This window comes from Salmo salar, unplaced genomic scaffold, assembly GCF_905237065.1.
Source record: "Salmo salar unplaced genomic scaffold, Ssal_v3.1, whole genome shotgun sequence".
NCBI classification, from domain to species: Eukaryota; Metazoa; Chordata; class Actinopteri; order Salmoniformes; family Salmonidae; genus Salmo; species Salmo salar.
This window is the reverse complement of record NW_025547189.1, coordinates 624-27,500: the sequence shown is the minus strand read 5'-3', so window position 1 is coordinate 27,500 and position 26,877 is coordinate 624. Positions and strand designations below refer to the sequence as shown.

At 54.6% G+C, this 26,877-nt stretch overlaps 1 protein-coding gene across 1 annotated transcript in view; it reads right to left on the bottom strand.

Moving 5' to 3' along the window:
* Positions 1-24,623, bottom strand: part of LOC123731743 (laminin subunit alpha-5-like) — a gene marked incomplete at its 3' end in the record, with an annotated part of 48,667 nt that extends 24,044 nt beyond the window's left edge. Inside the window, exons 1-2 of the mRNA XM_045711142.1 lie at positions 24,343-24,623; positions 590-650 (exon numbers count right to left, since the gene is read on the bottom strand). Of these exons, the coding sequence (XP_045567098.1) occupies positions 590-650; positions 24,343-24,623 (342 nt within the window). The remainder of the gene's footprint in view (positions 1-589; positions 651-24,342) is intronic.
* Positions 24,624-26,877: the final 2,254 nt, after the last annotated feature.

Sequence of the window (26,877 nt, the reverse complement as noted above, 5' to 3'; positions counted from 1 at the left end):
TGTGTGTGTGTGTGTGTGTGTGTGTGTGTGTGTGTGTGTGTGTGTGTGTGTGTGTGTGTTGAACCTGTAGTATTGTAAAGCGGTACTGGTATGCACTCTTTGGTTAATATGTAAGTAATTCTACCATGAAATGTAGAACTTGAAGTAATCATTGAACTTTTACTAGAGTTTAACGAACCTTCCAGACAGGACCTCTATGTAGTTCATGTCAAAATAAGGAGACAAAGGTGATTGCTTTTATTAAATATGTTTCTTTTGTTACTGTGTGCTGAATTATATTGTTTTATACACACATATGTGTTTGTATTGTAATGTAAACAGGGCTCTCTTGTAAAAATAGATTTTTAATCTCAATGTGACTCCCCTGTTTAAAGGTTAAATAAATAAAAATGGCTTTGAAATGCATCCGACCAATAAATGCCTGGAACCAGTGAATGGCCCTGTGAGGATATAACTAACTAACTAACTAACTAACTAACTAACTAACTAACTAACACACACACACACACACACACAGTGGGGTTATTAATTGAAACACATTCCTCGGGGAGTTGGTTGTGCATTCCAGAATCCTGCTGCCCCAGATTACCATGGTGATTAGCAGGGAGAAGGAAGGGCTGGGGGGGGGTGAACGATGGGCCTGCTGGCACCTGAGAGAGGAAGGGGGATAATCACACACGCCCAGGTCAGAATGCCACAGGCCAAAGGGAGTTTAAGGGACAGTCTGATTTCAGGGAAAGGGGGAGAAAGAGGAAGAGAGATAGAGAGAGAGAGAGGGGGGAAGAAAGAGAGGAAGAGGAGGAGAGAGAGGAAGATGAAGAGAGAGAGGAATAGGAAGAGAGAGAGAGAGAGAGAGAGAGAGGAAGGGGATAAAGGGAGAAGGAGGGAGGGAGAGCGAGAGAGAGAAAGAGAGAGAGAAAGAGAGAGAGGGAGGGAGACAGGAAGGGAGTCAGGCAGGGAGACAGGCAGGGAGACAGGCGGGGAGAGAGGTAGGGAGACAGGGAGGGAGAGAGGGAGACTGGGAGGGAGGGAGAGAGACAGGGAGGGAAACAGGGAGGGAGAGAGGGAAACAGGGAGGGAGAGAGGGAGACAGGGAGAGAGGGAGGGAGGGAGGGAGGGAGGGAGGGAGGGAGGGAGGGAGGGAGGGAGGGAGGGAGGGAGGAGGGAGGGAGGAGGGAGGAGGGAGGGAGGGAGACCGGCGGGGAGAGAGGCAGGGAGACAGGGAGGGAGAGAGACAGGGAGGGAAACAGGGAGGGAGAGAGGGAGACAGGGAGAGAGGGAGGGAGACAGGGAGAGAGGGAGGGAGACAGGGAGAGAGGGAGGGGGCCTGCACAATGTCTGGGGCTGCATCCAAAATGGCATCCTATTCCATATATAGGGCTCTAAAGTAGTGCACTATATCGGGCTCTGGTCAAAAGTAGTGCACTATATAGGGCTCTGGTGAAAAGTAGTGCACTATATAGGGCTCTGGTCAAAAATAGTGCACTATATAAGGCTCTGGCCAAAAGTAGTGCACTATATAGGGCTCTGGTCAAAAGTAGTGCACTACATAGGGAATAGGATGCCATCTGGGAATCAGCCACAGTGTTACAGTCCAGAGGGACAGCAACAGAGGTGGAGACGGGTCACGTCACATCAGACACACATCACGTAAAATCAGAGAGGAGAGGCTCCTGAGAAGTCCAGAAGTCTGTACACACTCCATGTACACAATCACTAACTCTCAGTGTTAACCTCCGTCCTCAATCACTAACTCTCAGTGTTAACCTCCGTCCTCAATCACTAACTCTCAGAGTTAACCTCCGTCCTCAATCACTAACTCTCAGAGTTAACCTCCGTCCTCAATCACTAACTCTCAGTGCTAACCTGAATCCTCAATCACTAACTCTCAGTGTTAACCTGAATCCTCAATCACTAACTCTCAGAGTTAACCTCCGTCCTCAATCACTAACTCTCAGTGTTAACCTGAATCCTCAATCACTAACTCTCAGTGTTAACCTGAGTGCTCAACCACTAACTCTCAGTGTTAACCTCCGTCCTCAATCACTAACTCTCAGAGTTAACCTGAGTCCTCAATCACTAACTCTCAGTGTTAACCTGAATCCTCAATCACTAACTCTCAGAGTTAACCTGAATCTTCAATCACTAACTCTCTGTGTTAACCTGAGTGCTCAATCACTAACTCTCAGAGTTAACCTCCGTCCTCAATCACTAACTCTCAGAGTTAACCTGAATCCTCATCCTCAATCACTAACTCTCAGTGTTAACCTGAATCCTCAATCACTAACTCTCTGTGTTAACCTGAGTCCTCAATCACTAACTCTCAGTGTTAACCTCCGTCCTCAATCACTAACTCTCAGAGTTAACCTCCGTCCTCAATCACTAACTCTCAGTGCTAACCTCCGTCCTCAATCACTAACTCTCAGTGCTAACCTGAATCCTCAATCACTAACTCTCAGTGTTAACCTGAATCCTCAATCACTAACTCTCAGTGTTAACCTGAATCCTCATCCTCAATCACTAACTCTCAGTGTTAACCTGAATCCTCAATCACTAACTCTCAGTGTTAACCTGAATCCTCAATCACTAACTCTCAGTGTTAACCTGAATCCTCAATCACTAACTCTCAGTGTTAACCTGAATCCTCAATCACTAACTCTCAGTGTTAACCTCCGTCCTCAATCACTAACTCTCAGTGTTAACCTGAGTCCTCAATCACTAACTCTCAGAGTTAACCTGAATCCTCAATCACTAACTCTCAGTGTTAACCTCCGTCCTCAATCACTAACTCTCAGTGTTAACCTCCGTCCTCAATCACTAACTCTCAGAGTTAACCTGAATCCTCAATCACTAACTCTCAGAGTTAACCTGAATCCTCAATCACTAACTCTCAGTGTTAACCTGCGTCCTCAATCACTAACTCTCAGTGTTAACCTCCGTCCTCAATCACTAACTCTCAGTGTTAACCTGAATCCTCAATCACTAACTCTCAGAGCGAACCTGAATACTCAGGCTAATTCCTAGAGAGAGCTGGCAGCTTGATGGGACTACCAGATCAGAGAGGACAGGATCCTGAGAATAAGTCTACAGCAGTCTCTCCCTGCTCACAATCACTGACTCTCTAAGACCCTCTCTCTCTGACAAGCAGGCAGACACACACACATCCGTACGCCTGCAAGCACAAACACTCACACAGTCCATCACTGAAATGGCTTAGGCCCAGCCCTGATAAGTTGGAAGAAACATGTCTCTACACCTCCCCTATTCCCTCCCCCTCTCCTCACCTCTACCCCTGTCCTCCCCTCTCCTCTACCCCTGTCCTCCCCTGTCCTCTACCCCTGTCCTCCCCTGTCCTCCCCTCTGCCCCTGTCCTCCCCTGTCCTCTACCCCTGTCCTCCCCTGTCCTCCCCTGTCCTCTACCCCTGTCCTCCCATCCTCTACCCCTGTCCCCTACCCCTGTCCTCCCCTCTCCTCCCCTGTCCTCTACCCCTGCCTCCCCTGTCCTCTACCCCTGTCCTCCCCTGTCCTCTACTCCTGTCCTCTACCCCTGTCCTCCCCTGTCCTCTACCCCTGTCCTCCCCTGTCCTCTACCCCTGTCCTCTACCCCTGTCCTCTACCCCTGTCCTCTACCCCTGTCCTCTACCCCTGTTCTCCCCTGTCCTCTACCCCTGTCCTTCCCTGCCCACCCCATCCTACCCCCTCCTGTGCAGATGCTGAGTGGGTGGACGTCTTTGAGCCTAAATCCCGCCCGCCCTGTCAACAGTAAGCCCTTCCTCTGCCCCTCTACTCCCCTGTCCTCTACCCCTGTCCTCCTCTGTCAACAGTAAGCCCGTCCTCTGCCCCTCTCCTCCCCTGTCCTCTACCCCTGTCCTCCTCTGTCAACAGTAAGCCCTTCCTCTGCCCCTCTCCTCCCCTCTCCTCCCCTGTCCTCCCCTGTCAACAGTAAGCCCTTCCTCTGCCCCTCTCCTCCCCTCTCCTCCCCTGTCCTCTACCCCTGTCCTCCCCTGTCAACAGTAAGCCCTTCCTCTGCCCCTCTCCTCCCCTGTCCTCTACCCCTGTCCTCCTCTGTCAACAGTAAGCCCTTCCTCTGCCCCTCTCCTCCCCTCTCCTCCCCTGTCCTCTACCCCTGTCCTCCCCTGTCAACAGTAAGCCCTTCCTCTGCCCCTCTCCTCCCCTGTCCTCTACCCCTGTCCTCCTCTGTCAACAGTAAGCCCTTCCTCTGCCCCTCTCCTCCCCTGTCCTCTACCCCTGTCCTCCTCTGTCAACAGTAAGCCCTTCCTCTGCCCCTCTCCTCCCCTGTCCTCTACCCCTGTCCTCCTCTGTCAACAGTAAGCCCTTCCTCTGCCTGGCACCACTGGCAGACGGACCGGTTTAACTCCGCCGTATGGGGAGGTTCTGGGGGGGGTCCACTGGGTTCTGGGGAATGTGTCATGGCCATCCCCTCTGGATCAGGAGTCCAGAAATATAACGGATACCAGGTTTGGGGAATAATGGAAGACTTGTAAGTTGAGGAGAAGAGAGAGTACTAGGGGCTGGAGGGTAGAGGGTTGGGGGGGCTGGAGGGTAGAGGGTTGGGGGGGCTGGAGGGTAGAGGGTTGGGGGGGCTGGAGGGTAGAGGGTTGGGGTGCTGGGGGGTAGAGGGTTGGGGTGCTAGAGTACTAGGGGCTGGAGGGTAGAGGGTTGGGGGGGCTGGAGGGTAGAGGGTTGGGGTGCTAGAGTACTAGGGGCTGGAGGGTAGAGGGTTGGGGTGCTGGAGGGTAGAGGGTTGGGGTGCTAGAGTACTAGGGGCTGGAGGGTAGAGGGTTGGGGGGCTGGAGGGAAGAGGGTTGGGGGACTGGAGGGTAGAGGGTTGGGGGTGCTGGAGGGTAGAGGATTGGGGTGCTAGAGTACTAGGGGCTGGAGGGTAGAGGGTTGGGGGGGCTGGAGGGTAGAGGGTTGGGGTGCTGGAGGGTAGAGGGGTTGGGGTGCTGGAGGGTAGAGGGTTGGGGTGCTAGAGGGTAGAGGGTTGGGGTGCTAGAGTAATAGGGGCTGGAGGGTAGAGGGTTGGGGGCTGGAGGGTAGAGGGTTGGGATGCTGGAGGGTAGAGGGTTGGGATGCTAGAGTACTAGGGGCTGGGGGTAGAGGGTTGGGGTGCTAGAGTACTAGGGGCTGGGGGTAGAGGGTTGGGATGCTGGGGGTAGAGGGTTGGGATGCTAGAGTACTAGGGGCTGGGGGGTAAAGGGTTGGGGTGCTAGAGTACTAGGGGCTGGAGGGTAGAGGGTTGGGGGGCTGGAGGGTAGAGGGTTGGGGTGCTAGAGTACTAGGGGCTGGGGGTAGAGGGTTGGGATGCTGGGGGTAGAGGGTTGGGATGCTAGAGTACTAGGGGCTGGGGGGTAGAGGGTTGGGGTGCTAGAGTACTAGGGGCTGGAGGGTAGAGGGTTGGGATGCTGGGGGGTAGAGGGTTGGGATGCTGGAGGGTAGAGGGTTGGGATGCTAGAGTACTAGGGGCTGGGGGAGTAGAGGGTTGGGGGGCTGGAGGGTAGAGGGTTGGGGGGCTGGGGGGTAGAGGGTTGGGGTGCTAGAGTACTAGGGGCTGGAGGGTAGAGGGTTGGGGGCTGGAGGGTAGAGGGTTGGGATGCTAGAGTACTAGGGCTGGAGGGTAGAGGGTTGGGGGGCTGGAGGGTAGAGGGTTGGGGGGGCTGGAGGGTAGAGGGTTGGGATGCTGGAGGGTAGAGGGTTGGGATGCTAGAGTACTAGGGGCTGGAGGGTAGAGGGTTGGGGGCTGGAGGGTAGAGGGTTGGGATGCTAGAGTACTAGGGGCTGGAGGGTAGAGGGTTGGGGTGCTGGGGGTAGAGGGTTGGGATGCTAGAGTACTAGGGGCTGGAGGGTAGAGGGTTGGGGTGCTAGAGTAGTAGGGGCTGGAGGGTAGAGGGTTGGGGTGCTGGGGGTAGAGGGTTGGGATGCTAGAGTACTAGGGGGCTGGAGGGTAGAGGGTTGGGGTGCTGGAGGGTAGAGGGTTGGGATGCTAGAGTACTAGGGGCTGGAGGGTAGAGGGTTGGGGTGCTGGAGGGTAGAGGGTTGGGATGCTAGAGTACTAGGGGCTGGAGGGTAGAGGGTTGGGATGCTAGAGTACTAGGGGCTGGAGGGTAGAGGGTTGGGGGGCTGGAGGGCAGAGGGTTGGGATGCTAGAGTACTAGGGGCTGGAGGGTAGAGGGTTGGGGTGCTAGAGTACTAGGGGCTGGAGGGTAGAGGGTTGGGGGGCTGGAGGGTAGAGGGTTGGGGGGCTGGAGGGTAGAGGGTTGGGATGCTAGAGTACTAGGGGCTGGAGGGTAGAGGGTTGGGGTGCTGGGGGTAGAGGGTTGGGATGCTAGAGTACTAGGGGCTGGAGGGTAGAGGGTTGGGGTGCTGGAGGGTAGAGGGTTGGGATGCTAGAGTACTAGGGGCTGGAGGGTAGAGGGTTGGGGTGCTGGAGGGTAGAGGGTTGGGATGCTAGAGTACTAGGGGCTGGAGGGTAGAGGGTTGGGGTGCTAGAGTACTAGGGGCTGGAGGGTAGAGGGTTGGGGGGCTGGAGGGCAGAGGGTTGGGATACTAGAGTACTAGGGGCTGGAGGGTAGAGGGTTGGGGTGCTGGGGGTAGAGGGTTGGGGTGCTAGAGTACTAGGGGCTGGAGGGTAGAGGGTTGGGGTGCTAGAGTACTAAGGGCTGGAGGGTAGAGGGTTGGGGTGCTGGGGGTAGAGGGTTGGGGTGCTAGAGTACTAGGGGGCTGGAGGGTAGAGGGTTGGGGTGCTAGAGTACTAGGGGCTGGAGGGTCGAGGGGTGGGGTGCTGGAGGGTAGAGGGTTGGGATGCTAGAGTACTAGGTGCTGGAGGGTAGAGGGTTGGGGTGCTAGAGTACTAGGGGCTGGAGGGTAGAGGGTTGGGATGCTAGAGTACTAGGTGCTGGAGGGTAGAGGGTTGGGGTGCTAGAGTACTAGGGGCTGGAGGGTAGAGGGTTGGGATGCTGGAGGGTAGAGGGTTGGGGTGCTAGAGTACTAGGGGATGGAGGGTAGAGGGTTGGGATGCTGGAGGGTAGAGGGTTGGGGTGCTAGAGTACTAGGGGCTGGGTGGTAGAGGGTTGGGATGCTAGAGTACTAGGGGCTGGGGGTAGAGGGTTGGGGTGCTAGAGTACTAAGGGCTGGAGGGTAGAGGGTTGGGATGCTGGGGGTAGAGGGTTGGGGTGCTAGAGTACTAGGGGCTGGAGGGTAGAGGGTTCGGGGGCTGGAGGGTAGAGGGTTGGGGGGCTGGAGGGTAGAGGGTTGGGGTGCTAGAGTACTAGGGCTGGAGGGTAGAGGGTTGGGATGCTAGAGTACTAGGGGCTGGGGGGTAGAGGGTTGGGGTGCTGGAGGGAAGAGGGTTGGGGTGCTAGAGTACTAGGGCTGGAGGGTAGAGGGTTGGGATGCTAGAGTACTAGGGGCTGGAGGGTAGAGGGTTCGGGGGCTGGAGGGTAGAGGGTTGGGGTGCTAGAGTAGTAGGGGCTGGAGGGTAGAGGGTTGGGGTGCTGGGGGTAGAGGGTTGGGATGCTAGAGTACTAGGGGCTGGAGGGTAGAGGGTTGGGGTGCTGGAGGGTAGAGGGTTGGGATGCTAGAGTACTAGGGGCTGGAGGGTAGAGGGTTGGGGTGCTGGAGGGTAGAGGGTTGGGATGCTAGAGTACTAGGGGCTGGAGGGTAGAGGGTTGGGGTGCTAGAGTACTAGGGGCTGGAGGGTAGAGGGTTGGGGGCTGGAGGGCAGAGGGTTGGGATGCTAGAGTACTAGGGGCTGGAGGGTAGAGGGTTGGGGTGCTAGAGTACTAGGGGCTGGAGGGTAGAGGGTTGGGGGGCTGGAGGGTAGAGGGTTGGGGGGCTGGAGGGTAGAGGGTTGGGATGCTAGAGTACTAGGGGCTGGAGGGTAGAGGGTTGGGGGGCTAGAGTACTAGGGGCTGGAGGGTAGAGGGTTGGGATGCTAGAGTACTAGGGGCTGGGGGTAGAGGGTTGGGATGCTGGGGGTAGAGGGTTGGGATGCTAGAGTTCTAGGGGCTGGAGGGTAGAGGGTTGGGGTGCTGGAGAGTAGAGGGTTGGGGGCTAGAGTACTAGGGGCTGGAGGGTAGAGGGTTGGGGGGCTGGAGGGTAGAGGGTTGGGGTGCTAGAGTACTAGGGGCTGGGGGGTAGAGGGTTGGGATGCTGGGGGTAGAGGGTTGGGATGCTAGAGTACTAGGGGCTGGGGGTAGAGGGTTGGGGTGCTAGAGTACTAGGGGCTGGAGGGTAGAGGGTTGGGATGCTGGGGGGTAGAGGGTTGGGATGCTGGAGGGTAGAGGGTTGGGATGCTAGAGTACTAGGGGCTGGAGGGTAGAGGGTTGGGGGCTGGAGGGCAGAGGGTTGGGATGCTAGAGTACTAGGGGCTGGAGGGTAGAGGGTTGGGGTGCTAGAGTACTAGGGGCTGGAGGGTAGAGGGTTGGGGGGCTGGAGGGTAGAGGGTTGGGGGGCTGGAGGGTAGAGGGTTGGGATGCTAGAGTACTAGGGGCTGGAGGGTAGAGGGTTGGGGTGCTGGGGGTAGAGGGTTGGGATGCTAGAGTACTAGGGGCTGGAGGGTAGAGGGTTGGGGTGCTGGAGGGTAGAGGGTTGGGATGCTAGAGTACTAGGGGCTGGAGGGTAGAGGGTTGGGGTGCTAGAGTACTAGGGGCTGGAGGGTGAGGGTTGGGGGCTGGAGGGCAGAGGGTTGGGATACTAGAGTACTAGGGGCTGGAGGGTAGAGGGTTGGGGTGCTGGGGGTAGAGGGTTGGGGTGCTAGAGTACTAGGGGCTGGAGGGTAGAGGGTTGGGGTGCTAGAGTACTAAGGGCTGGAGGGTAGAGGGTTGGGGTGCTGGGGGGTAGAGGGTTGGGGTGCTAGAGTACTAGGGGCTGGAGGGTAGAGGGTTGGGGTGCTAGAGTACTAGGGGCTGGAGGGTCGAGGGGTGGGGTGCTGGAGGGTAGAGGGTTGGGATGCTAGAGTACTAGGTGCTGGAGGGCAGAGGGTTGGGGTGCTAGAGTACTAGGGGCTGGAGGGTAGAGGGTTGGGATGCTAGAGTACTAGGTGCTGGAGGGTAGAGGGTTGGGGTGCTAGAGTACTAGGGGCTGGAGGGTAGAGGGTTGGGATGCTGGAGGGTAGAGGGTTGGGGTGCTAGAGTACTAGGGGATGGAGGGTAGAGGGTTGGGATGCTGGAGGGTAGAGGGTTGGGGTGCTAGAGTACTAGGGGCTGGGTGGTAGAGGGTTGGGATGCTAGAGTACTAGGGGCTGGGGGGTAGAGGGTTGGGGTGCTAGAGTACTAAGGGCTGGAGGGTAGAGGGTTGGGATGCTGGGGGTAGAGGGTTGGGGTGCTAGAGTACTAGGGGCTGGAGGGTAGAGGGTTCGGGGCTGGAGGGTAGAGGGTTGGGGGGCTGGAGGGTAGAGGGTTGGGGTGCTAGAGTACTAGGGGCTGGAGGGTAGAGGGTTGGGATGCTAGAGTACTAGGGGCTGGGGGGTAGAGGGTTGGGGTGCTGGAGGAAGAGGGTTGGGGTGCTAGAGTACTAGGGCTGGAGGGTAGAGGGTTGGGATGCTAGAGTACTAGGGGCTGGAGGGTAGAGGGTTGGGGGCTAGAGTACTAGGGGCTGGAGGGTAGAGGGTTGGGATGCTAGAGTACTAGGGGCTGGGGGTAGAGGGTTGGGATGCTGGGGGTAGAGGGTTGGGATGCTAGAGTTCTAGGGGCTGGAGGGTAGAGGGTTGGGGTGCTGGAGAGTAGAGGGTTGGGGGCTAGAGTACTAGGGGCTGGAGGGTAGAGGGTTGGGGGGCTGGAGGGTAGAGGGTTGGGGTGCTAGAGTACTAGGGGCTGGGGGTAGAGGGTTGGGATGCTGGGGGTAGAGGGTTGGGATGCTAGAGTACTAGGGGCTGGGGGGTAGAGGGTTGGGGTGCTAGAGTACTAGGGGCTGGAGGGTAGAGGGTTGGGATGCTGGGGGTAGAGGGTTGGGATGCTGGAGGGTAGAGGGTTGGGATGCTAGAGTACTAGGGGCTGGAGGGTAGAGGGTTGGGATGCTGGAGGGTAGAGGGTTGGGGTGCTAGAGTACTAGGGGCTGGAGGGTAGAGGGTTGGGATGCTGGAGGGTAGAGGGTTGGGGTGCTAGAGTACTAGGGGCTGGGTGGTAGAGGGTTGGGATGCTGGAGAGTAGAGGGTTGGGATGCTGGAGGGTAGAGGGTTGGGGTGCTAGAGTACTAGGGGCTGGAGGGTAGAGGGTTGGGATGCTAGAGTACTAGGGGCTGGGGGTAGAGGGTTGGGGTGCTAGAGTACTAAGGGCTGGAGGGTAGAGGGTTGGGATGCTGGGGGTAGAGGGTTGGGGTGCTAGAGTACTAGGGGCTGGAGGGTAGAGGGTTCGGGGGCTGGAGGGTAGAGGGTTGGGGGGCTGGAGGGTAGAGGGTTGGGGTGCTAGAGTACTAGGGCTGGAGGGTAGAGGGTTGGGATGCTAGAGTACTAGGGGCTGGGGGTAGAGGGTTGGGGTGCTGGAGGAAGAGGGTTGGGGTGCTAGAGTACTAGGGCTGGAGGGTAGAGGGTTGGGATGCTAGAGTACTAGGGGCTGGAGGGTAGAGGGTTGGGGGGCTAGAGTACTAGGGGCTGGAGGGTAGAGGGTTGGGATGCTAGAGTACTAGGGGCTGGGGGTAGAGGGTTGGGATGCTGGGGGGTAGAGGGTTGGGATGCTAGAGTACTAGGGGCTGGAGGGTAGAGGTTGGGGTGCTGGAGAGTAGAGGGTTGGGGGGCTAGAGTACTAGGGGCTGGAGGGTAGAGGGTTGGGGGGCTAGAGTACTAGGGGCTGGAGGGTAGAGGGTTGGGGTGCTAGAGTACTAGGGGCTGGAGGGTAGAGGGTTGGGATGCTGGAGGGTAGAGGGTTGGGGTGCTAGAGTACTAGGGGCTGGGTGGTAGAGGGTTGGGGGCTGGAGGGTAGAGGGTTGTGGGGCTGGAGGGTAGAGGGTTGGGGTGCTAGAGAACTAGGGGCTGGAGGGTAGAGGGTTGGGATGCTAGAGTACTAGGTGCTGGAGGGTAGAGGGTTGGGGTGCTAGAGTACTAGGGGCTGGAGGGTAGAGGGTTGGGATGCTAGAGTACTAGGTGCTGGAGGGTAGAGGGTTGGGGTGCTAGAGTACTAGGGGCTGGAGGGTAGAGGGTTGGGATGCTAGAGTACTAGGTGCTGGAGGGTAGAGGGTTGGGATGCTAGAGTACTAGGTGCTGGAGGGTAGAGGGTTGGGGTGCTAGAGTACTAGGGGCTGGAGGGTAGAGGGTTGGGATGCTGGAGGGTAGAGGGTTGGGGTGCTAGAGTACTAGGGGCTGGGTGGTAGAGGGTTGGGATGCTAGAGTACTAGGGGCTGGAGGGTAGAGGGTTCGGGGGCTGGAGGGTAGAGGGTTGGGGTGCTAGAGTAGTAGGGGCTGGAGGGTAGAGGGTTGGGGTGCTGGGGGTAGAGGGTTGGGATGCTAGAGTACTAGGGGCTGGAGGGTAGAGGGTTGGGGTGCTGGAGGGTAGAGGGTTGGGATGCTAGAGTACTAGGGGCTGGAGGGTAGAGGGTTGGGGTGCTGGAGGGTAGAGGGTTGGGATGCTAGAGTACTAGGGGCTGGAGGGTAGAGGGTTGGGGTGCTAGAGTACTAGGGGCTGGAGGGTAGAGGGTTGGGGGCTGGAGGGCAGAGGGTTGGGATGCTAGAGTACTAGGGGCTGGAGGGTAGAGGGTTGGGGTGCTAGAGTACTAGGGGCTGGAGGGTAGAGGGTTGGGGGCTGGAGGGTAGAGGGTTGGGGGCTGGAGGGTAGAGGGTTGGGATGCTAGAGTACTAGGGGCTGGAGGTTAGAGGGTTGGGGTGCTGGGGGTAGAGGGTTGGGATGCTAGAGTACTAGGGGCTGGAGGGTAGAGGGTTGGGGTGCTGGAGGGTAGAGGGTTGGGATGCTAGAGTACTAGGGGCTGGAGGGTAGAGGGTTGGGGTGCTGGAGGGTAGAGGGTTGGGATGCTGGAGTACTAGGGGCTGGAGGGTAGAGGGTTGGGGTGCTAGAGTACTAGGGGCTGGAGGGTAGAGGGTTGGGGGCTGGAGGGCAGAGGGTTGGGATGCTAGAGTACTAGGGGCTGGAGGGTAGAGGGTTGGGGTGCTGGGGGGTAGAGGGTTGGGGTGCTAGAGTACTAGGGGCTGGAGGGTAGAGGGTTGGGGTGCTAGAGTACTAAGGGCTGGAGGGTAGAGGGTTGGGGTGCTGGGGGTAGAGGGTTGGGGTGCTAGAGTACTAGGGGCTGGAGGGTAGAGGGTTGGGGTGCTAGAGTACTAGGGGCTGGAGGGTCGAGGGGTGGGGTGCTGGAGGGTAGAGGGTTGGGATGCTAGAGTACTAGGTGCTGGAGGGTAGAGGGTTGGGGTGCTAGAGTACTAGGGGCTGGAGGGTAGAGGGTTGGGATGCTAGAGTACTAGGTGCTGGAGGGTAGAGGGTTGGGGTGCTAGAGTACTAGGGGATGGAGGGTAGAGGGTTGGGATGCTGGAGGGTAGAGGGTTGGGGTGCTAGAGTACTAGGGGCTGGGTGGTAGAGGGTTGGGATGCTAGAGTACTAGGGGCTGGGGGGTAGAGGGTTGGGGTGCTAGAGTACTAAGGGCTGGAGGGTAGAGGGTTGGGATTCTGGGGGTAGAGGGTTGGGGTGCTAGAGTACTAGGGGCTGGAGGGTAGAGGGTTCGGGGGCTGGAGGGTAGAGGGTTGGGGGCTGGAGGGTAGAGGGTTGGGGTGCTAGAGTACTAGGGCTGGAGGGTAGAGGGTTGGGATGCTAGAGTACTAGGGGCTGGGGGTAGAGGGTTGGGGTGCTGGAGGGAAGAGGGTTGGGGTGCTAGAGTACTAGGGCTGGAGGGTAGAGGGTTGGGATGCTAGAGTACTAGGGGCTGGAGGGTAGAGGGTTGGGGGGCTAGAGTACTAGGGGCTGGAGGGTAGAGGGTTGGGATGCTAGAGTACTAGGGGCTGGGGGTAGAGGGTTGGGATGCTGGGGGGTAGAGGGTTGGGATGCTAGAGTACTAGGGGCTGGAGGGTAGAGGGTTGGGGTGCTGGAGAGTAGAGGGTTGGGGGGCTAGAGTACTAGGGGCTGGAGGGTAGAGGGTTGAGGGGCTGGAGGGTAGAGGGTTGGGGTGCTAGAGTACTAGGGGCTGGGGGTAGAGGGTTGGGATGCTGGGGGGTAGAGGGTTGGGATGCTAGAGTACTAGGGGCTGGGGGTAGAGGGTTGGGGTGCTAGAGTACTAGGGGCTGGAGGGTAGAGGGTTGGGATGCTGGAGGGTAGAGGGTTGGGATGCTGGAGGGTAGAGGGTTGGGATGCTAGAGTACTAGGGGCTGGAGGGTAGAGGGTTGGGATGCTGGAGGGTAGAGGGTTGGGGTGCTAGAGTACTAGGGGCTGGAGGGTAGAGGGTTGGGATGCTGGAGGGTAGAGGGTTGGGGGTGCTAGAGTACTAGGGGGCTGGGTGGTAGAGGGTTGGGATGCTAGAGTACTAGGGGCTGGGGGTAGAGGGTTGGGGTGCTAGAGTACTAAGGGCTGGAGGGTAGAGGGTTGGGATGCTGGGGGTAGAGGGTTGGGGTGCTAGAGTACTAGGGGCTGGAGGGTGAGGGTTCGGGGGCTGGAGGGTAGAGGGTTGGGGGCTGGAGGGTAGAGGGTTGGGGTGCTAGAGTACTAGGGCTGGAGGGTAGAGGGTTGGGATGCTAGAGTACTAGGGGCTGGGGGGTAGAGGGTTGGGGTGCTGGAGGGAAGAGGGTTGGGGTGCTAGAGTACTAGGGCTGGAGGGTAGAGGGTTGGGATGCTAGAGTACTAGGGGCTGGGGGTAGAGAGTTGGGATGCTGGGGGGTAGAGGGTTGGGATGCTAGAGTACTAGGGGCTGGAGGGTAGAGGGTTGGGGTGCTGGAGAGTAGAGGGTTGGGGGGCTAGAGTACTAGGGGCTGGAGGGTAGAGGGTTGGGGGGCTAGAGTACTAGGGGCTGGAGGGTAGAGGGTTGGGGTGCTAGAGTACTAGGGGCTGGAGGGTAGAGGGTTGGGGGCTAGAGTACTAGGGGCTGGAGGGTAGAGGGTTGGGATGCTAGAGTACTAGGTGCTGGAGGGTAGAGGGTTGGGGTGCTAGAGTACTAGGGGCTGGAGGGTAGAGGGTTGGGATGCTGGAGGGTAGAGAGTTGGGGTGCTAGAGTACTAGGGGCTGGGTGGTAGAGGGTTGGGGGGGCTGGAGGGTAGAAGGTTGTGGGGCTGGAGGGTAGAGGGTTGGGGTGCTAGAGTACTAGGGGCTGGAGGGTAGAGGGTTGGGATGCTAGAGTACTAGGTGCTGGAGGGTAGAGGGTTGGGATGCTAGAGTACTAGGGGCTGGAGGGTAGAGGGTTGGGATGCTGGAGGGTAGAGGGTTGGGGTGCTAGAGTACTAGGGGCTGGGTGGTAGAGGGTTGGGGGGCTGGAGGGTAGAGGGTTGTGGGGCTGGAGGGTAGAGGGTTGGGGTGCTAGAGTACTAGGGGCTGGAGGGTAGAGGGTTGGGATGCTAGAGTACTAGGTGCTGGAGGGTAGAGGGTTGGGGTGCTAGAGTACTAGGGGCTGGAGGGTAGAGGGTTGGGATGCTAGAGTACTAGGTGCTGGAGGGTAGAGGGTTGGGGTGCTAGAGTACTAGGGGCTGGAGGGTAGAGGGTTGGGATGCTAGAGTACTAGGTGCTGGAGGGTAGAGGGTTGGGATGCTAGAGTACTAGGTGCTGGAGGGTAGAGGGTTGGGGTGCTAGAGTACTAGGGGCTGGAGGGTAGAGGGTTGGGATGCTGGAGGGTAGAGGGTTGGGGTGCTAGAGTACTAGGGGCTGGGTGGTGAGGGTTGGGATGCTAGAGTACTAGGGGCTGGAGGGTAGAGGGTTGGGATGCTAGAGTACTAGGGGCTGGGGGTAGAGGGTTGGGGTGCTAGAGTACTAAGGGCTGGAGGGTAGAGGGTTGGGATGCTGGGGGTAGAGGGTTGGGGTGCTAGAGTACTAGGGGCTGGAGGGTAGAGGGTTCGGGGGCTGGAAGGTAGGGTTGGGGGCTGGAGGGTAGAGGGTTGGGGTGCTAGAGTACTAGGGCTGGAGGGTAGAGGGTTGGGATGCTAGAGTACTAGGGGCTGGGGGGTAGAGGGTTGGGATGCTGGAGGGTAGAGGGTTGGGATGCTAGAGTACTAGGGGCTGGGGGTAGAGGGTTGGGGTGCTAGAGTACTAGGGCTGGAGGGTAGAGGGTTGGGATGCTAGAGTACTAGGGGCTGGAGGGTAGAGGGTTGGGGGGCTAGAGTACTAGGGGCTGGAGGGTAGAGGGTTGGGATGCTAGAGTACTAGGGGCTGGGGGTAGAGGGTTGAGATGCTGGGGGTAGAGGGTTGGGATGCTAGAGTACTAGGGGCTGGAGGGTAGAGGGTTGGGGTGCTGGAGAGTAGAGGGTTGGGGGGCTAGAGTACTAGGGGCTGGAGGGTAGAGGGTTGGGGTGCTGGAGGGTAGAGGGTTGGGGTGCTAGAGTACTAGGGGCTGGAGGGTAGAGGGTTGGGGGCTGGAGGGTAGAGGGTTGGGATGCTGGAGGGTAGAGGGTTGGGATGCTAGAGTACTAGGGGCTGGAGGGTAGAGGGTTGGGGGGCTGGAGGGTAGAGGGTTGGGATGCTGGAGGGTAGAGGGTTGGGATGCTAGAGTACTAGGGGCTGGGGGGTAGAGGGTTGGGGTGCTAGAGTACTAGGGGCTGGAGGGTAGAGGGTTGGGGTGCTGGAGGGTAGAGGGTTGGGATGCTGGAGGGTGGAGGGTTGGGGTGCTGGGGGGTAGAGGGTTGGGGTGCTAGAGTACTAGGGGCTGGGGGTAGAGGGTTGGGGGCTGGAGGGTAGAGGGTTGGGGGGTAGAGGGTGCACGTGGGGGCTGGAGAGGACCAGGGTGTGTCGCGGCTGGTGAGGTCTTTCCCAGGAAGTGTTATTTGGATGAGTACTATCTATTATTATATCAATGGATTCCTCATGCCTGTGGCCGAACAGCAGCAGGATTCTCTCTCAGGGCTCTACACACTCATCTGCACTCCAGTGACATGTTGCCTACTGTTGTTACAAAGACCTCTCATGCAGACATACCACTGTAGTCCCTTAAAATGAGACGGGGGAAATCACCACGCATCGCCACATAAAGTTCAGACAGAGAATGATTATGTTCTTTTCAAAAAAACAATGACATGTTTCCTTCCAGATGACAGGCTCAGTCTCTACACACATAGAGAGGACAGGAAGCCAGGCTGGCATGTTGGTTCTTGACTCAGAGGCCCATGAACAGGAGAGAGATCATGGAACAAGGCTTAGTGGAAAGAGGCCTTCTCAGGGTACGCTTATCAGGAAGGAGGAGGGGCATGGAACAAGGCTTAGTGGAAAGAGGCCTTCTCAGGGTACGCTTATCAGGAAGGAGGAGGGGCATGGAACAAGGCTTAGTGGAAAGAGGCCTTCTCAGGGTACGCTTATCAGGAAGGAGGAGGGGCATGGGACAAGGCTTAGTGGAAAGAGGCCTTCTCAGGGTACGCTTATCAGGAAGGAGGAGGGGCATGGGACACATTGGGCCTTGTTGAGATTTGAGGGGAGATGAAGGGGGAGAGATGAGGGGGAGAGATGAAGGGGGAGAGATGAAGGGAGAGATGAGGGGAGAGATGAAGGGGAGATGAGGGGGAGAGATGAAGAGGAGATGAGGGGAGAGATGAGGGGGAGAGATGAAGGGGAGAGATGAAGGGGGAGAGATGAAGGGGGAGAGATGAAGGGGAGATATGAAGGGGAGATATGAAGGGGGGAGAGATGAAGGGGAGATGAAGGGGAGAGATGAAGGGGAGATGAGGGGGAGAGATGGAGGGGGAGAGATGAACGGGAGAGATGAAGGGGAGAGATGAAGGGGAGAGATGAGGGGAGAGATGAAGGGGAGATGAGGGGAAGAGATGGAGGGGGAGAGATGAAGGGGAGAGATGAAGGGGGAGAGATGAAGGGGAGAGATGAAGGGGGAGAGATGAAGGGGAGAGATGAAGGGGAGGCACTGTCTTCTTGTACTCCAGCTACCATAGGTGTCTGTCTGTCTGTACTACCTGTGTGTGTGTGTGAACTAGCGAGCGTGGACACAAGCCATTCTCTAATCCCCTGAGTCAGATCTCCTCATACAGGATCTCTGACTGTGACTAAAGACGCTGGGAGAGATAACAGACTGTCATGTTTTACACCCTACAGCATGCTGGGAGCCCCTTCACCTATTCTGCTATAGAAACATGGCTGCAGATTCATCCAAAAAGGGTAAAAGAGGAAGAGAAAGTCCCAACAACAAACCACGTGACTGGAATCACAATTGCATCTTTCTCCTATAAATACCCTATTGAACTATTGCTGAGGTCTCCCCTTAACCTGTGGTTTAGGAAACAAGTTTCCCCTGAGATCTCCCCTCAACCTGTGGTTTAGGAAACAAGTTTCCCCTGAGATCTCCCCTCAGCCTGTGGTTTAGGAAACAAGTTTCCCCTGAGATCTCCCCTCAACCTGTGGTTTAGGAAACAAGATTCCCCTGAGATCTCCCCTCAGCCTGTGGTTTAGGAAACAAGTTTCCCCTGAGATCTCCCCTCAGCCTGTGGTTTAGGAAACAAGTTTCCCCTGAGATCTCCCCTCAACCTGTGGTTTAGGAAACAAGTTTCCCCTGAGATCTCCCCTCAACCTGTGGTTTAGGAAACAAGTTTCCCCTGAGATCTCCCCTCAGCCTGTGGTTTAGGAAACAAGTTTCCCCTGAGATCTCCCCTCAGCCTGTGGTTTAGGAAACAAGTTTCCCCTGAGATCTCCCCTCAACCTGTGGTTTAGGAAACAAGTTTCCCCTGAGATCTCCCCTCAGCCTGTGGTTTAGGAAACAAGTTTCCCCTGAGATCTCCCCTCAGCCTGTGGTTTAGGAAACAAGTTTCCCCTGAGATCTCCCCTCAGCCTGTGGTTTAGGAAACAAGTTTCCCCTGAGATCTCCCCTCAGCCTGTGGTTTAGGAAACAAGTTTCCCCTGAGATCTCCCCTCAGCCTGTGGTTTAGGAAACAAGTTTCCCCTGAGATCTCCCTCAGCCTGTGGTTTAGGAAACAAGTTTCCCCTGAGATCTCCCCTCAGCCTGTGGTTTAGGAAACACTTTGGTGTTCAATTTCCTGAGGAGGCTGTATCGGCTGTTAGCAAGGTTTGAGGTGGCACCACAGGTCCCAGAGTGGTGTGGCGGGGAAATTAATATTGGGGAAGGGTAGTTTTTCCTGACCCGTTTGCCTGGTTGCCTGCTCACGGCCTGGGCTGTGTGACTTTCATGTTGAGGCACTCTTTGCGGGACCTAACTCACTCTATTCAATTACTCAAAACAGGAAAATATTTGGCTAGAAATTCTAAAGGAAATTATCTCAAGAGACAAAAATGTCCTTCTGTGTGCTATCTATATCCAGTGATGGAAAAAGTACCCACTTGTCATAATTGAATAAAAGATACTTGAGTCATTTTCTATTAAGGTAACAGTAAATGTGATGTAGTAAAATACTACTTGAGTAAAAAGTTTTAAAAGTATTTTCTTTTAAATATTTTACTAGGCAAGTCTGTTAAGAACAAATTCTTATTTACAATGACAGCCTACCGGGGAACAGTGGGTTAACTGCCTTGTTCAGGGGCAGAACGACAGATTTTTACCTTGTCAGCTCAGGGATTTGATCGAGCAACCTTTCGGTTAGTAGTCCAATGCTCTAACCACTAGGATACCTGCCACCCCAAATATACTTAAGTATCAAAAGTAAATGTAATTGCTAAAATATACTTAAGTATCAAAAGTAAAAGTATAAATCTTTTCAAATTCCTTATATTAAGGCAAACCAGACGGAACAATTTTCTTGTTCTATTATTTACGGACCAGATCAGAGCCAGGGGCTCCAACACTCAGACATCATTTACCAACGAAGCATGTGAGTCCTCCAGATCAGAGACCGTAGGGATGTTCTGTGTTTAGTGAGTCCTCCAGATCAGAGACCGTAGGGATGACCAGGGATGTTCTCTGTTTAGTGAGTCCTCCAGACCATAGGCAGTAGGGATGACCAGGGATGTTCTGTGTTTAGTGAGTCCTCCAGATCAGAGGCAGTAGGGATGACCAGGGATGTTCTCTGTTTAGTGAGTCCTCCAGACCATAGGCAGTAGGGATGACCAGGGATGTTCTCTGTTTAGTGAGTCCTCCAGATCAGAGGCAGTAGGGATGACCAGGGATGTTCTCTGTTTAGTGAGTCCTCCAGATCAGAGGCAGTAGGGATGACCAGGGATGTTCTCTTGATAAGTGTGTGAATTGGACCATTTTCCTGTCCTGCTAAGCATTCAAAATGTACTTTTGGGTGTCAGGGGAAAAATGGTATGGAGTAAAAAGTACCACATTTTCTTTAAGAATTAAGTAAAAGTAAAAGTTGTCAAAAATATAAATAGTAAAGCAAAGATACATACCCCAAAAACTATTTAAGTAGTACTTTAAAGTATTTTTTACTTAAGTACTTTACATCGCTGCCTATATCCCCCCACTAGAATCCCTTTAATGAAGAAAGATTCTGCATCCTAGAGGGAGAGTTGAACCGGACAAGAACCTGACACCCTCAGCACACAGGGGGACAAACACCTATCTGGAGGTGACAGCATTCCCTCAGCACACAGGGGGACAAACACCTACCTGGAGGTGTCATCATTCCCTCAGCACACAGGGGGACAAACACCTACCTGGAGGTGTCATCATTCCCTCACCCATAACCCCCCCCAGACACAACTACGACAACATTACCAACAAAAACCGGTCACAACTCTGTCGCATGCTGGATATGAACCTAGTTGCCAATAACTATTGCCAATAGTTACTTATCACAGTGGGAGGCCGGTCCTTCTCTTGCTAGAACAAAAGTGGTACCTGCTGCTTGCAGAGCGGACAGAAGTAAGACAATGCTTTTTCTCTATACAGCCGCACTCAACTGAAAGGCTTTTTCCTCCTACACAGAGAGAAATCCTCTTGTTATAGATGAACCACTATGGACTTACAAAATATATAATTTATTGCCGCTGGAACAAATTAGGGTTAAGTGCCTTGCTCAAGGACACAGACAGATTTTCAATCTTGTCGGCTAGTGAATCTGAATCAGCGACCTTTCGGGTTACTGGTTACACTAAGCACTTCCTGCCGCTCTATACTGAATCTCAACAATAACGGGAATGAGAAGACAGTCCTTCCACGTTGGCTGTGTCTGTGTCTCTCTCTCTAGGTTTCCTCCTTCACTACTGGCTCTCAGGGAAAAGCAGTGGTTGTGTTGTGCTGTCCAGATGTTGTCTAGGAGGCTAATTGGATATGTGTCGGCCAATTTTGTCTCCGTCTGTCAGAGTGTCTGTTTGTCTAATCTGCTGTGTCCCAGCTGGTTTTCCGACAGGACACATAGTCCCTGGCCCCAGTCCTAACCTGACCTAATTAAACCTCTTCTGCCAGAGCTCAACCACACCTCACAGGGCAAGAGAGAGAGGAGAGAATAAGAGAGGAGAGTGAAAAGGAGGACGGGAGAGGAGAGCAAGGGAGGAATGAGGAGAGGAGAGGAAGGGAGGAATGAGGAGAGGAGAGGAAGGGAGGAATGAGGAGAGGAAGGGAGGATCGAGGAGAGGAGAGGAAGGGAGGAATGAGGAGAGGAGAGGAAGGGAGGAATGAGGAGAGGAGAGGAAGGGAGGAACGAGGGAGAGGAGAGGAAGGGAGGAATGAGGAGAGGAGAGGAAGGGAGGAACGAGGAGAGGAGAGGAAGGGAGGAACGAGGAGAGGAGAGGAAGGGAGGAACAAGGAGAGGAGAGGAAGGGAGGAATGAGGAGAGGAAGGGAGGAACGAGGAGAGGAAGGGAGGAACAAGGAGAGGAGAGGAAGGGAGGAACGAGGAGAGGAGAGGAAGGGAGGAACGAGGAGAGGGAGAGGAAGGGAGGAACGAGGAGAGGAGAGGAAGGGAGGAATGAGGAGAGGAGAGGAAGGGAGGAACGAGGAGAGGAGAGGAAGGGAGGAACGAGGAGAGTAGAGGAAGGGAGGAACGAGGAGAGGAGAGGAAGGGAGGAACGAGGAGAGGAGAGGAAGGGAGGAACAAGGAGAGGAGAGGAAGGGAGGAATGAGGAGAGGAGAGGAAGGGAGGAATGAGGAGAGGAAGGGAGGAACAAGGAGAGGAGAGGAAGGGAGGAACGAGGAGAGGAGAGGAAGGGAGGAATGAGGAGAGGAGAGGAAGGGAGGAATGAGGAGAGGACGGGAGGAACAAGGAGAGGAGAGGAAGGGAGGAACGAGGAGAGGAGAGGAAGGGAGGAACGAGGAGAGGAGAGGAAGGGAGGAACGAGGAGAGGAGAGGAAGGGAGGAACGAGGAGAGGAGAGGAAGGGAGGAATGAGGAGAGGAGAGGAAGGGAGGAATGAGGAGAGGAGAGGAAGGGAGGAATGAGGAGAGGAGAGGAAGGGAGGAATGAGGAGAGGAGAGGAAGGGAGGAATGAGGAGAGGGAGAAGAGGAGGGAAAGTCTCTTTCCAGTACCCAGGAGACCTTGAGCAAAAATGGGAAAATGGATGTCTCCCCATGAAGAACCATAATTAGGGTTCTGAAGAGATATACAGTACCAGTCAGAAGATTGGACACACTCACTCATTCAAGGGTTATTCTTTATTTTTACTATTTTCTACATTGTAGAATAATAGTGAAGACATTAAAACTATGAAATAACACATATGGAATCATGTAGTAACCAAAAAGTGTTAAAAACAAATCAAAATACATTTTATATTTGAGATTCTCCAAAGTAGCCACCCTTTGCCTTGATGACAGCTTTGCACACTCTTGGCATTCTCTCAACCAGCTTCATGAGGTAGTTACCTGGAATTGATTTCAATTAACAGGTGTGCCTTGTTAAAAGTTAATTTGTGTAATTTCTTTCCTTCTTAATGCGTTTGAGCCACTTAGTTGTGTTGTGAGGGAAGGTAGGGGTGGTATACAGAAGATAGCCCTATTTGGTAAAATACATAGTCCATATTATGTCAAGAACAGCTCAAATAAGCAAAGAGAAACGGCAGTCCATCATTAAGTTAAGACATGAAGGTCAGTCAACATGGAAAATTTCAAGTACTTTGAAAGTTTCTTCAAGTGCAGTCGCAAAAACCATCAAGCTCTATGATGAAACTGGCTCTCATGAGAACTGCCACAGGAAAGGAAGACCCAGAGTTATCTCTGCTGCAGAGGATGAGTTCATTAGAGACAGCCAGCTACAGCAAAGAGAGAGGCCAGAGAGAACAAAGTACCAGAGAGAGTAAAAAGCCAGAGAGCCAGACAGCCTGAGAGAGTGAAGGGCCAGAGAGCCAGAGAGAGTAAAAGGCCAGAGAGCCAGAGAGAGTAAAAGGCCAGAGAGCCAGAGAGAGTAAAAGGCCAGAGAGCCAGACAGCCAGAGAGAGTAAAAGGCCAGAGAGCCAGACAGACAGAGAGAGTAAAAGGCCAGAGAGCCTGATACAACAACAGCAAAGGGCTAGAGAGCCAGAGAGAGTGAAGGGCCAGAGAGCCAGAGAGAGTGAAGGGCCAGAGAGCCAGAGAGAGTGAAGGGCCAGAGAGCCAGAGAGAGTGAAGGGCCAGAGAGCCAGAGAGAGGTGAAGGGCCAGAGAGCCAGAGAGAGTGAAGGGCCAGAGAGCCAGAGAGAGTGAAGGGCCAGAGAGCCAGAGAGAGTGAAGGGCCAGAGAGCCAGAGAGAGTGAAGGGCCAGAGAGCCAGAGAGAGTGAAGGGCCAGAGAGCCAGAGAGAGTGAAGGGCCAGAGAGCCAGAGAGAGTGAAGGGCCAGAGAGCCAGAGAGAGTGAAGTGCCAGAGAGCCAGAGAGAGTGAAGGGCCAGAGAGCCAGAGAGAGTGAAGTGCCAGAGAGCCAGAGAGAGTGAAGGGCCAGAGAGCCAGAGAGAGTGAAGTGCCAGAGAGCCAGAGAGAGTGAAGGGCCAGAGAGCCAGAGAGAGTAAAGGGCCAGAGAGCCAGAGAGAGTGAAGGGCCAGAGAGGCCAGAGAGAGTGAAGGGCCAGAGAGCCAGAGAGAGTGAAGGGCCAGAGAGCCAGACATCTTAAATGATATTCAACATTATCACAACTTAATATTATGGGCCGGTTTCATTTCAACTGAGATTCTCTACCGAGCATGCTTTTGAAGTCTGGAAGACTAACCCTCAGATTTAATAGAACAATCCTAAGATGTCTCCCTCTTTCTTTCCTAAGACCACGGACAATGAGCAGTTTGACCACAGAGTTTCTGTCTCCTGAAGTATGACGTCGTCGTTCTGTGAGAGAGGTTTGAAGAGAAGTTTTGAACGAGGACTGGTTTGTGACTATTCTGTGAAGGTTTGTTGAGAATATCCGATGAACTAAGCAGCCTGTCTATGAACTCTGTGATCACCCTTGAGGACGAATCTCTGGACCATTAAAGCCTTGTTCGCTAGACCTGGCAAGTCAGCGCGTTAGAAGTGCCTGAGAGGAACACAGGAATAAAGAACCGGTGAACCTTGTGTTCAGCCAATCGGAACAGAAAGCCCTGTGTGCGAGGGGTTCTGAGAGGTCCCTGAAAGGAGCTTCGTGTTTACAACTGAAGGACCTGCCTACTGAGACGAGAGTGGGACAACATCAGTGTAAACAACACACTGACTAACCAAACGTTATAAATCAAGATAACTTCAGTGTGTAAAACATGCATTTCGACTAGCTAGCATCAAATGCACCGTTGTGTTCGTGTGTGTGTGTGTGTGTGTGTGTGTGTGTGTGTGTGTGTGTGTGTGTGTGTGTGTGTGTGTGTGTGTGTGTGTGTGTGTGTGTGTGTGTGTGTGTGTGTGTGTGTGTGTGTGCGCGTGCAACCTACAAACGAGTTGATTAGCAACTACAGGCTTGAGGCTTCCCCTCGCTCCTCTCTCCCTCCCTCTCATCCCCTCACCTCTTCCCCTCGCTCCTCTCTCCCTCCCTCTCATCCCCTCACCTCTTCCCCTCGCTCCTCTCTCCCTCCCTCTCATCCCCTCACCTCTTCCCCTCGCTCCTCTCTCCTCCCTCTCGTCCCCTGACCTCTCATTATTTCCCTTACCCCTCTCTCCCTCCCTCCCTCTCGTCCCCTCACCTCTTTCCCTCGTCCCTCTCTCCCTCCCTCTCCTTTCCCTCACCCCTCTCTCCCTCCCTCTCGTCCTCTCACCTCTTTCCCTCACCCCTCTCTCCCTCCCTCTCCTTTCCCTCACCCCTCCCTCCCTCCCTCTCGTCCCCTCACCTCTCATTCTTTCCCTCTTATCCCGAAGTCTCCTTCTTCTTGATGAGTGAAAAACTCTCCCTCTGATCTACTCTGTCACGTGAAATGTAGAGTTATTTGCTAACGACTACTCTGAGAACTGCCGCATCTTCTCCGCTGTGACCCCAGTTTGACCCCTGAGAACTGTCGCATCTTCTCCACTGTGACCCCAGTTTGACCCCTGAGAACTGTCGCATCTTCTCCACTGTGACCCCAGTTTGACCCCTGAGAACTGTCGCATCTTCTTCGCTGTGACCCCAGTTTGACCCCTGAGAACTGCCGCATCTTCTCCGCTGTGACCCCAGTTTGACCCCTGAGAACTGTCGCATCTTCTCCACTGTGACCCCAGTTTGACCCCTGAGAACTGTCGCATCTTCTTCGCTGTGACCCCAGTTTGACCCCTGAGAACTGTCACACACCAGTAAGAGGCCCTGGCCCCAGTCCTAACCTGGCCTAATTAAACCTCCCTGGCCCACCCTAACCTGGCCTAATTAAACCTCCCTGGCCCACCCTAACCTGGCCTAATTAAACCGCTCTGGCCCACCCTAACCTGGCCTAATTAAACCGCTCTGGCCCACCCTAACCTGGCCTAATTAAACCTCCATGTCCCTAGTCCTTACCCTGTCCTAATTAAACCGCCCTGGCCCCAGTCCTAACCTGGCCTAATTAAACCTCCATGTCCCTAGTCCCCACCCTGTCCTAATTAAACCACCCTGTCCCCAGTCCTAACCTGGCCTAATTAAACCACCCTGTCCCCAGTCCTAACCTGGCCTAATTAAACCACCCTGTCCCCAGTCCTAACCTGGCCTAATTAAACCCCCCTGGCCCACCCTGCTCTGACCCTAGCACCCTACCCTACCATACCCTACTCTCGCCCTAGAACCCTACCCTAAACTACTCCTACCCCCCTAACTCCTCCCCTACCTAATCTATTTGTCTAAAATGAAGAACAGAACGACCCTAGTCTCCTTCTATCATCCCTCTCCTAGTCTCCTTCTATCATCCCTCTCCTAGTCTCCTTCTATCCATCCCTCTCCTAGTCTCCTTCTATCATCCCTCTCCTAGTCTCCTTCTATCCATCCCTCTCCTAGTCTCCTTCTATCATCCCTCTCCTAGTCTCCTTCTATCCGTCCCTCTCCTAGTCTCCTTCTATCATCCCTCTCCTAGTCTCCTTCTATCCATCCCTCTCCCAGTCTCCTTCTATCATCCCTCTCCTAGTCTCCTTCTATCATCCCTCTCCTAGTCTCCTATCATCCCTCTCCTAGTCTTCTATCATCCCTCTCCTAGTCTCCTTCTATCCATCCCTCTCCTAGTCTCCTTCTATCATCCCTCTCCTAGTCTCCTTCTATCCATCCCTCTCCTAGTCTCCTTCTATCATCCCTCTCCTAGTCTCCTTCTATCCATCCCTCTCCTAGTCTCCTTCTATCATCCCTCTCCTAGTCTCCTATCATCCCTCTCCCAGTCTCCTTCTATCATCCCTCTCCTAGTCTCCTATCCACCCTCTCCTAGTCTCCTTCTATCAACCCTCTCCTAGTCTCCTTCTATCAACCCTCTCCTAGTCTCCTATCATCCCTCTCCTAGTCTCCTATCATCCCTCTCCTAGTCTTCTATCATCCCTCTCCTAGTCTCCTTCTATCCATCCCTCTCCTAGTCTCCTTCTATCATCCCTCTCCTAGTCTCCTTCTATCCATCCCTCTCCTAGTCTCCTTCTATCATCCCTCTCCTAGTCTCCTTCTATCATCCCTCTCCTAGTCTCCTTCTATCCATCCCTCTCCTAGTCTCCTTCTATCATCCCTCTCCTAGTCTCCTTCTATCATCCCTCTCCTAGTCTCCTTCTATCCATCCCTCTCCTAGTCTCCTTCTAACCTTCCCTCTCCTAGTCTCCTTCTATCATCCCTCTCCTAGTCTCCTTCTATCATCCCTCTCATAGTCTCCTTCTATCATCCCTCTCCTAGTCTCCTTCTATCATCCCTCTCCTAGTCTCCTTCTATCATCCCTCTCCTAGTCTCCTTCTATCCATCCATCCCTCTCCTAGTCTCCTTCTATCATTCCTCTCCTAGTCTCCTTCTATCATCCCTCTCCTAGTCTCCTTCTATCATCCCTCTCCTAACCTCCTATCCATTCCTCTCCTAGTCTCCTTCTATCATCCCTCTCCTAGTCTCCTTCTATCATTCCTCTCCTAGTCTCCTTCTATCATCCCTCTCCTAGTCTCCTTCTATCATCCCTCTCCTAACCTCCTATCCATCCCTCTCCTAGTCTCCTTCTATCATCCCTCTCCTAGTCTCCTTCTATCATCCCTCTCCTAACCTCCTATCCATCCCTCTCCTAGTCTCCTTCTATCATCCCTCTCCTAGTCTCCTATCATCCCTCTCCCAGTCTCCTTCTATCATCCCTCTCCTAGTCTCCTATCCACCCTCTCCTAGTCTCCTTCTATCAACCCTCTCCTAGTCTCCTTCTATCAACCCTCTCCTAGTCTCCTATCATCCCTCTCCTAGTCTCCTATCATCCCTCTCCTAGTCTTCTATCATCCCTCTCCTAGTCTCCTTCTATCCATCCCTCTCCTAGTCTCCTTCTATCATCCCTCTCCTAGTCTCCTTCTATCCATCCCTCTCTCTAGTCTCCTTCTA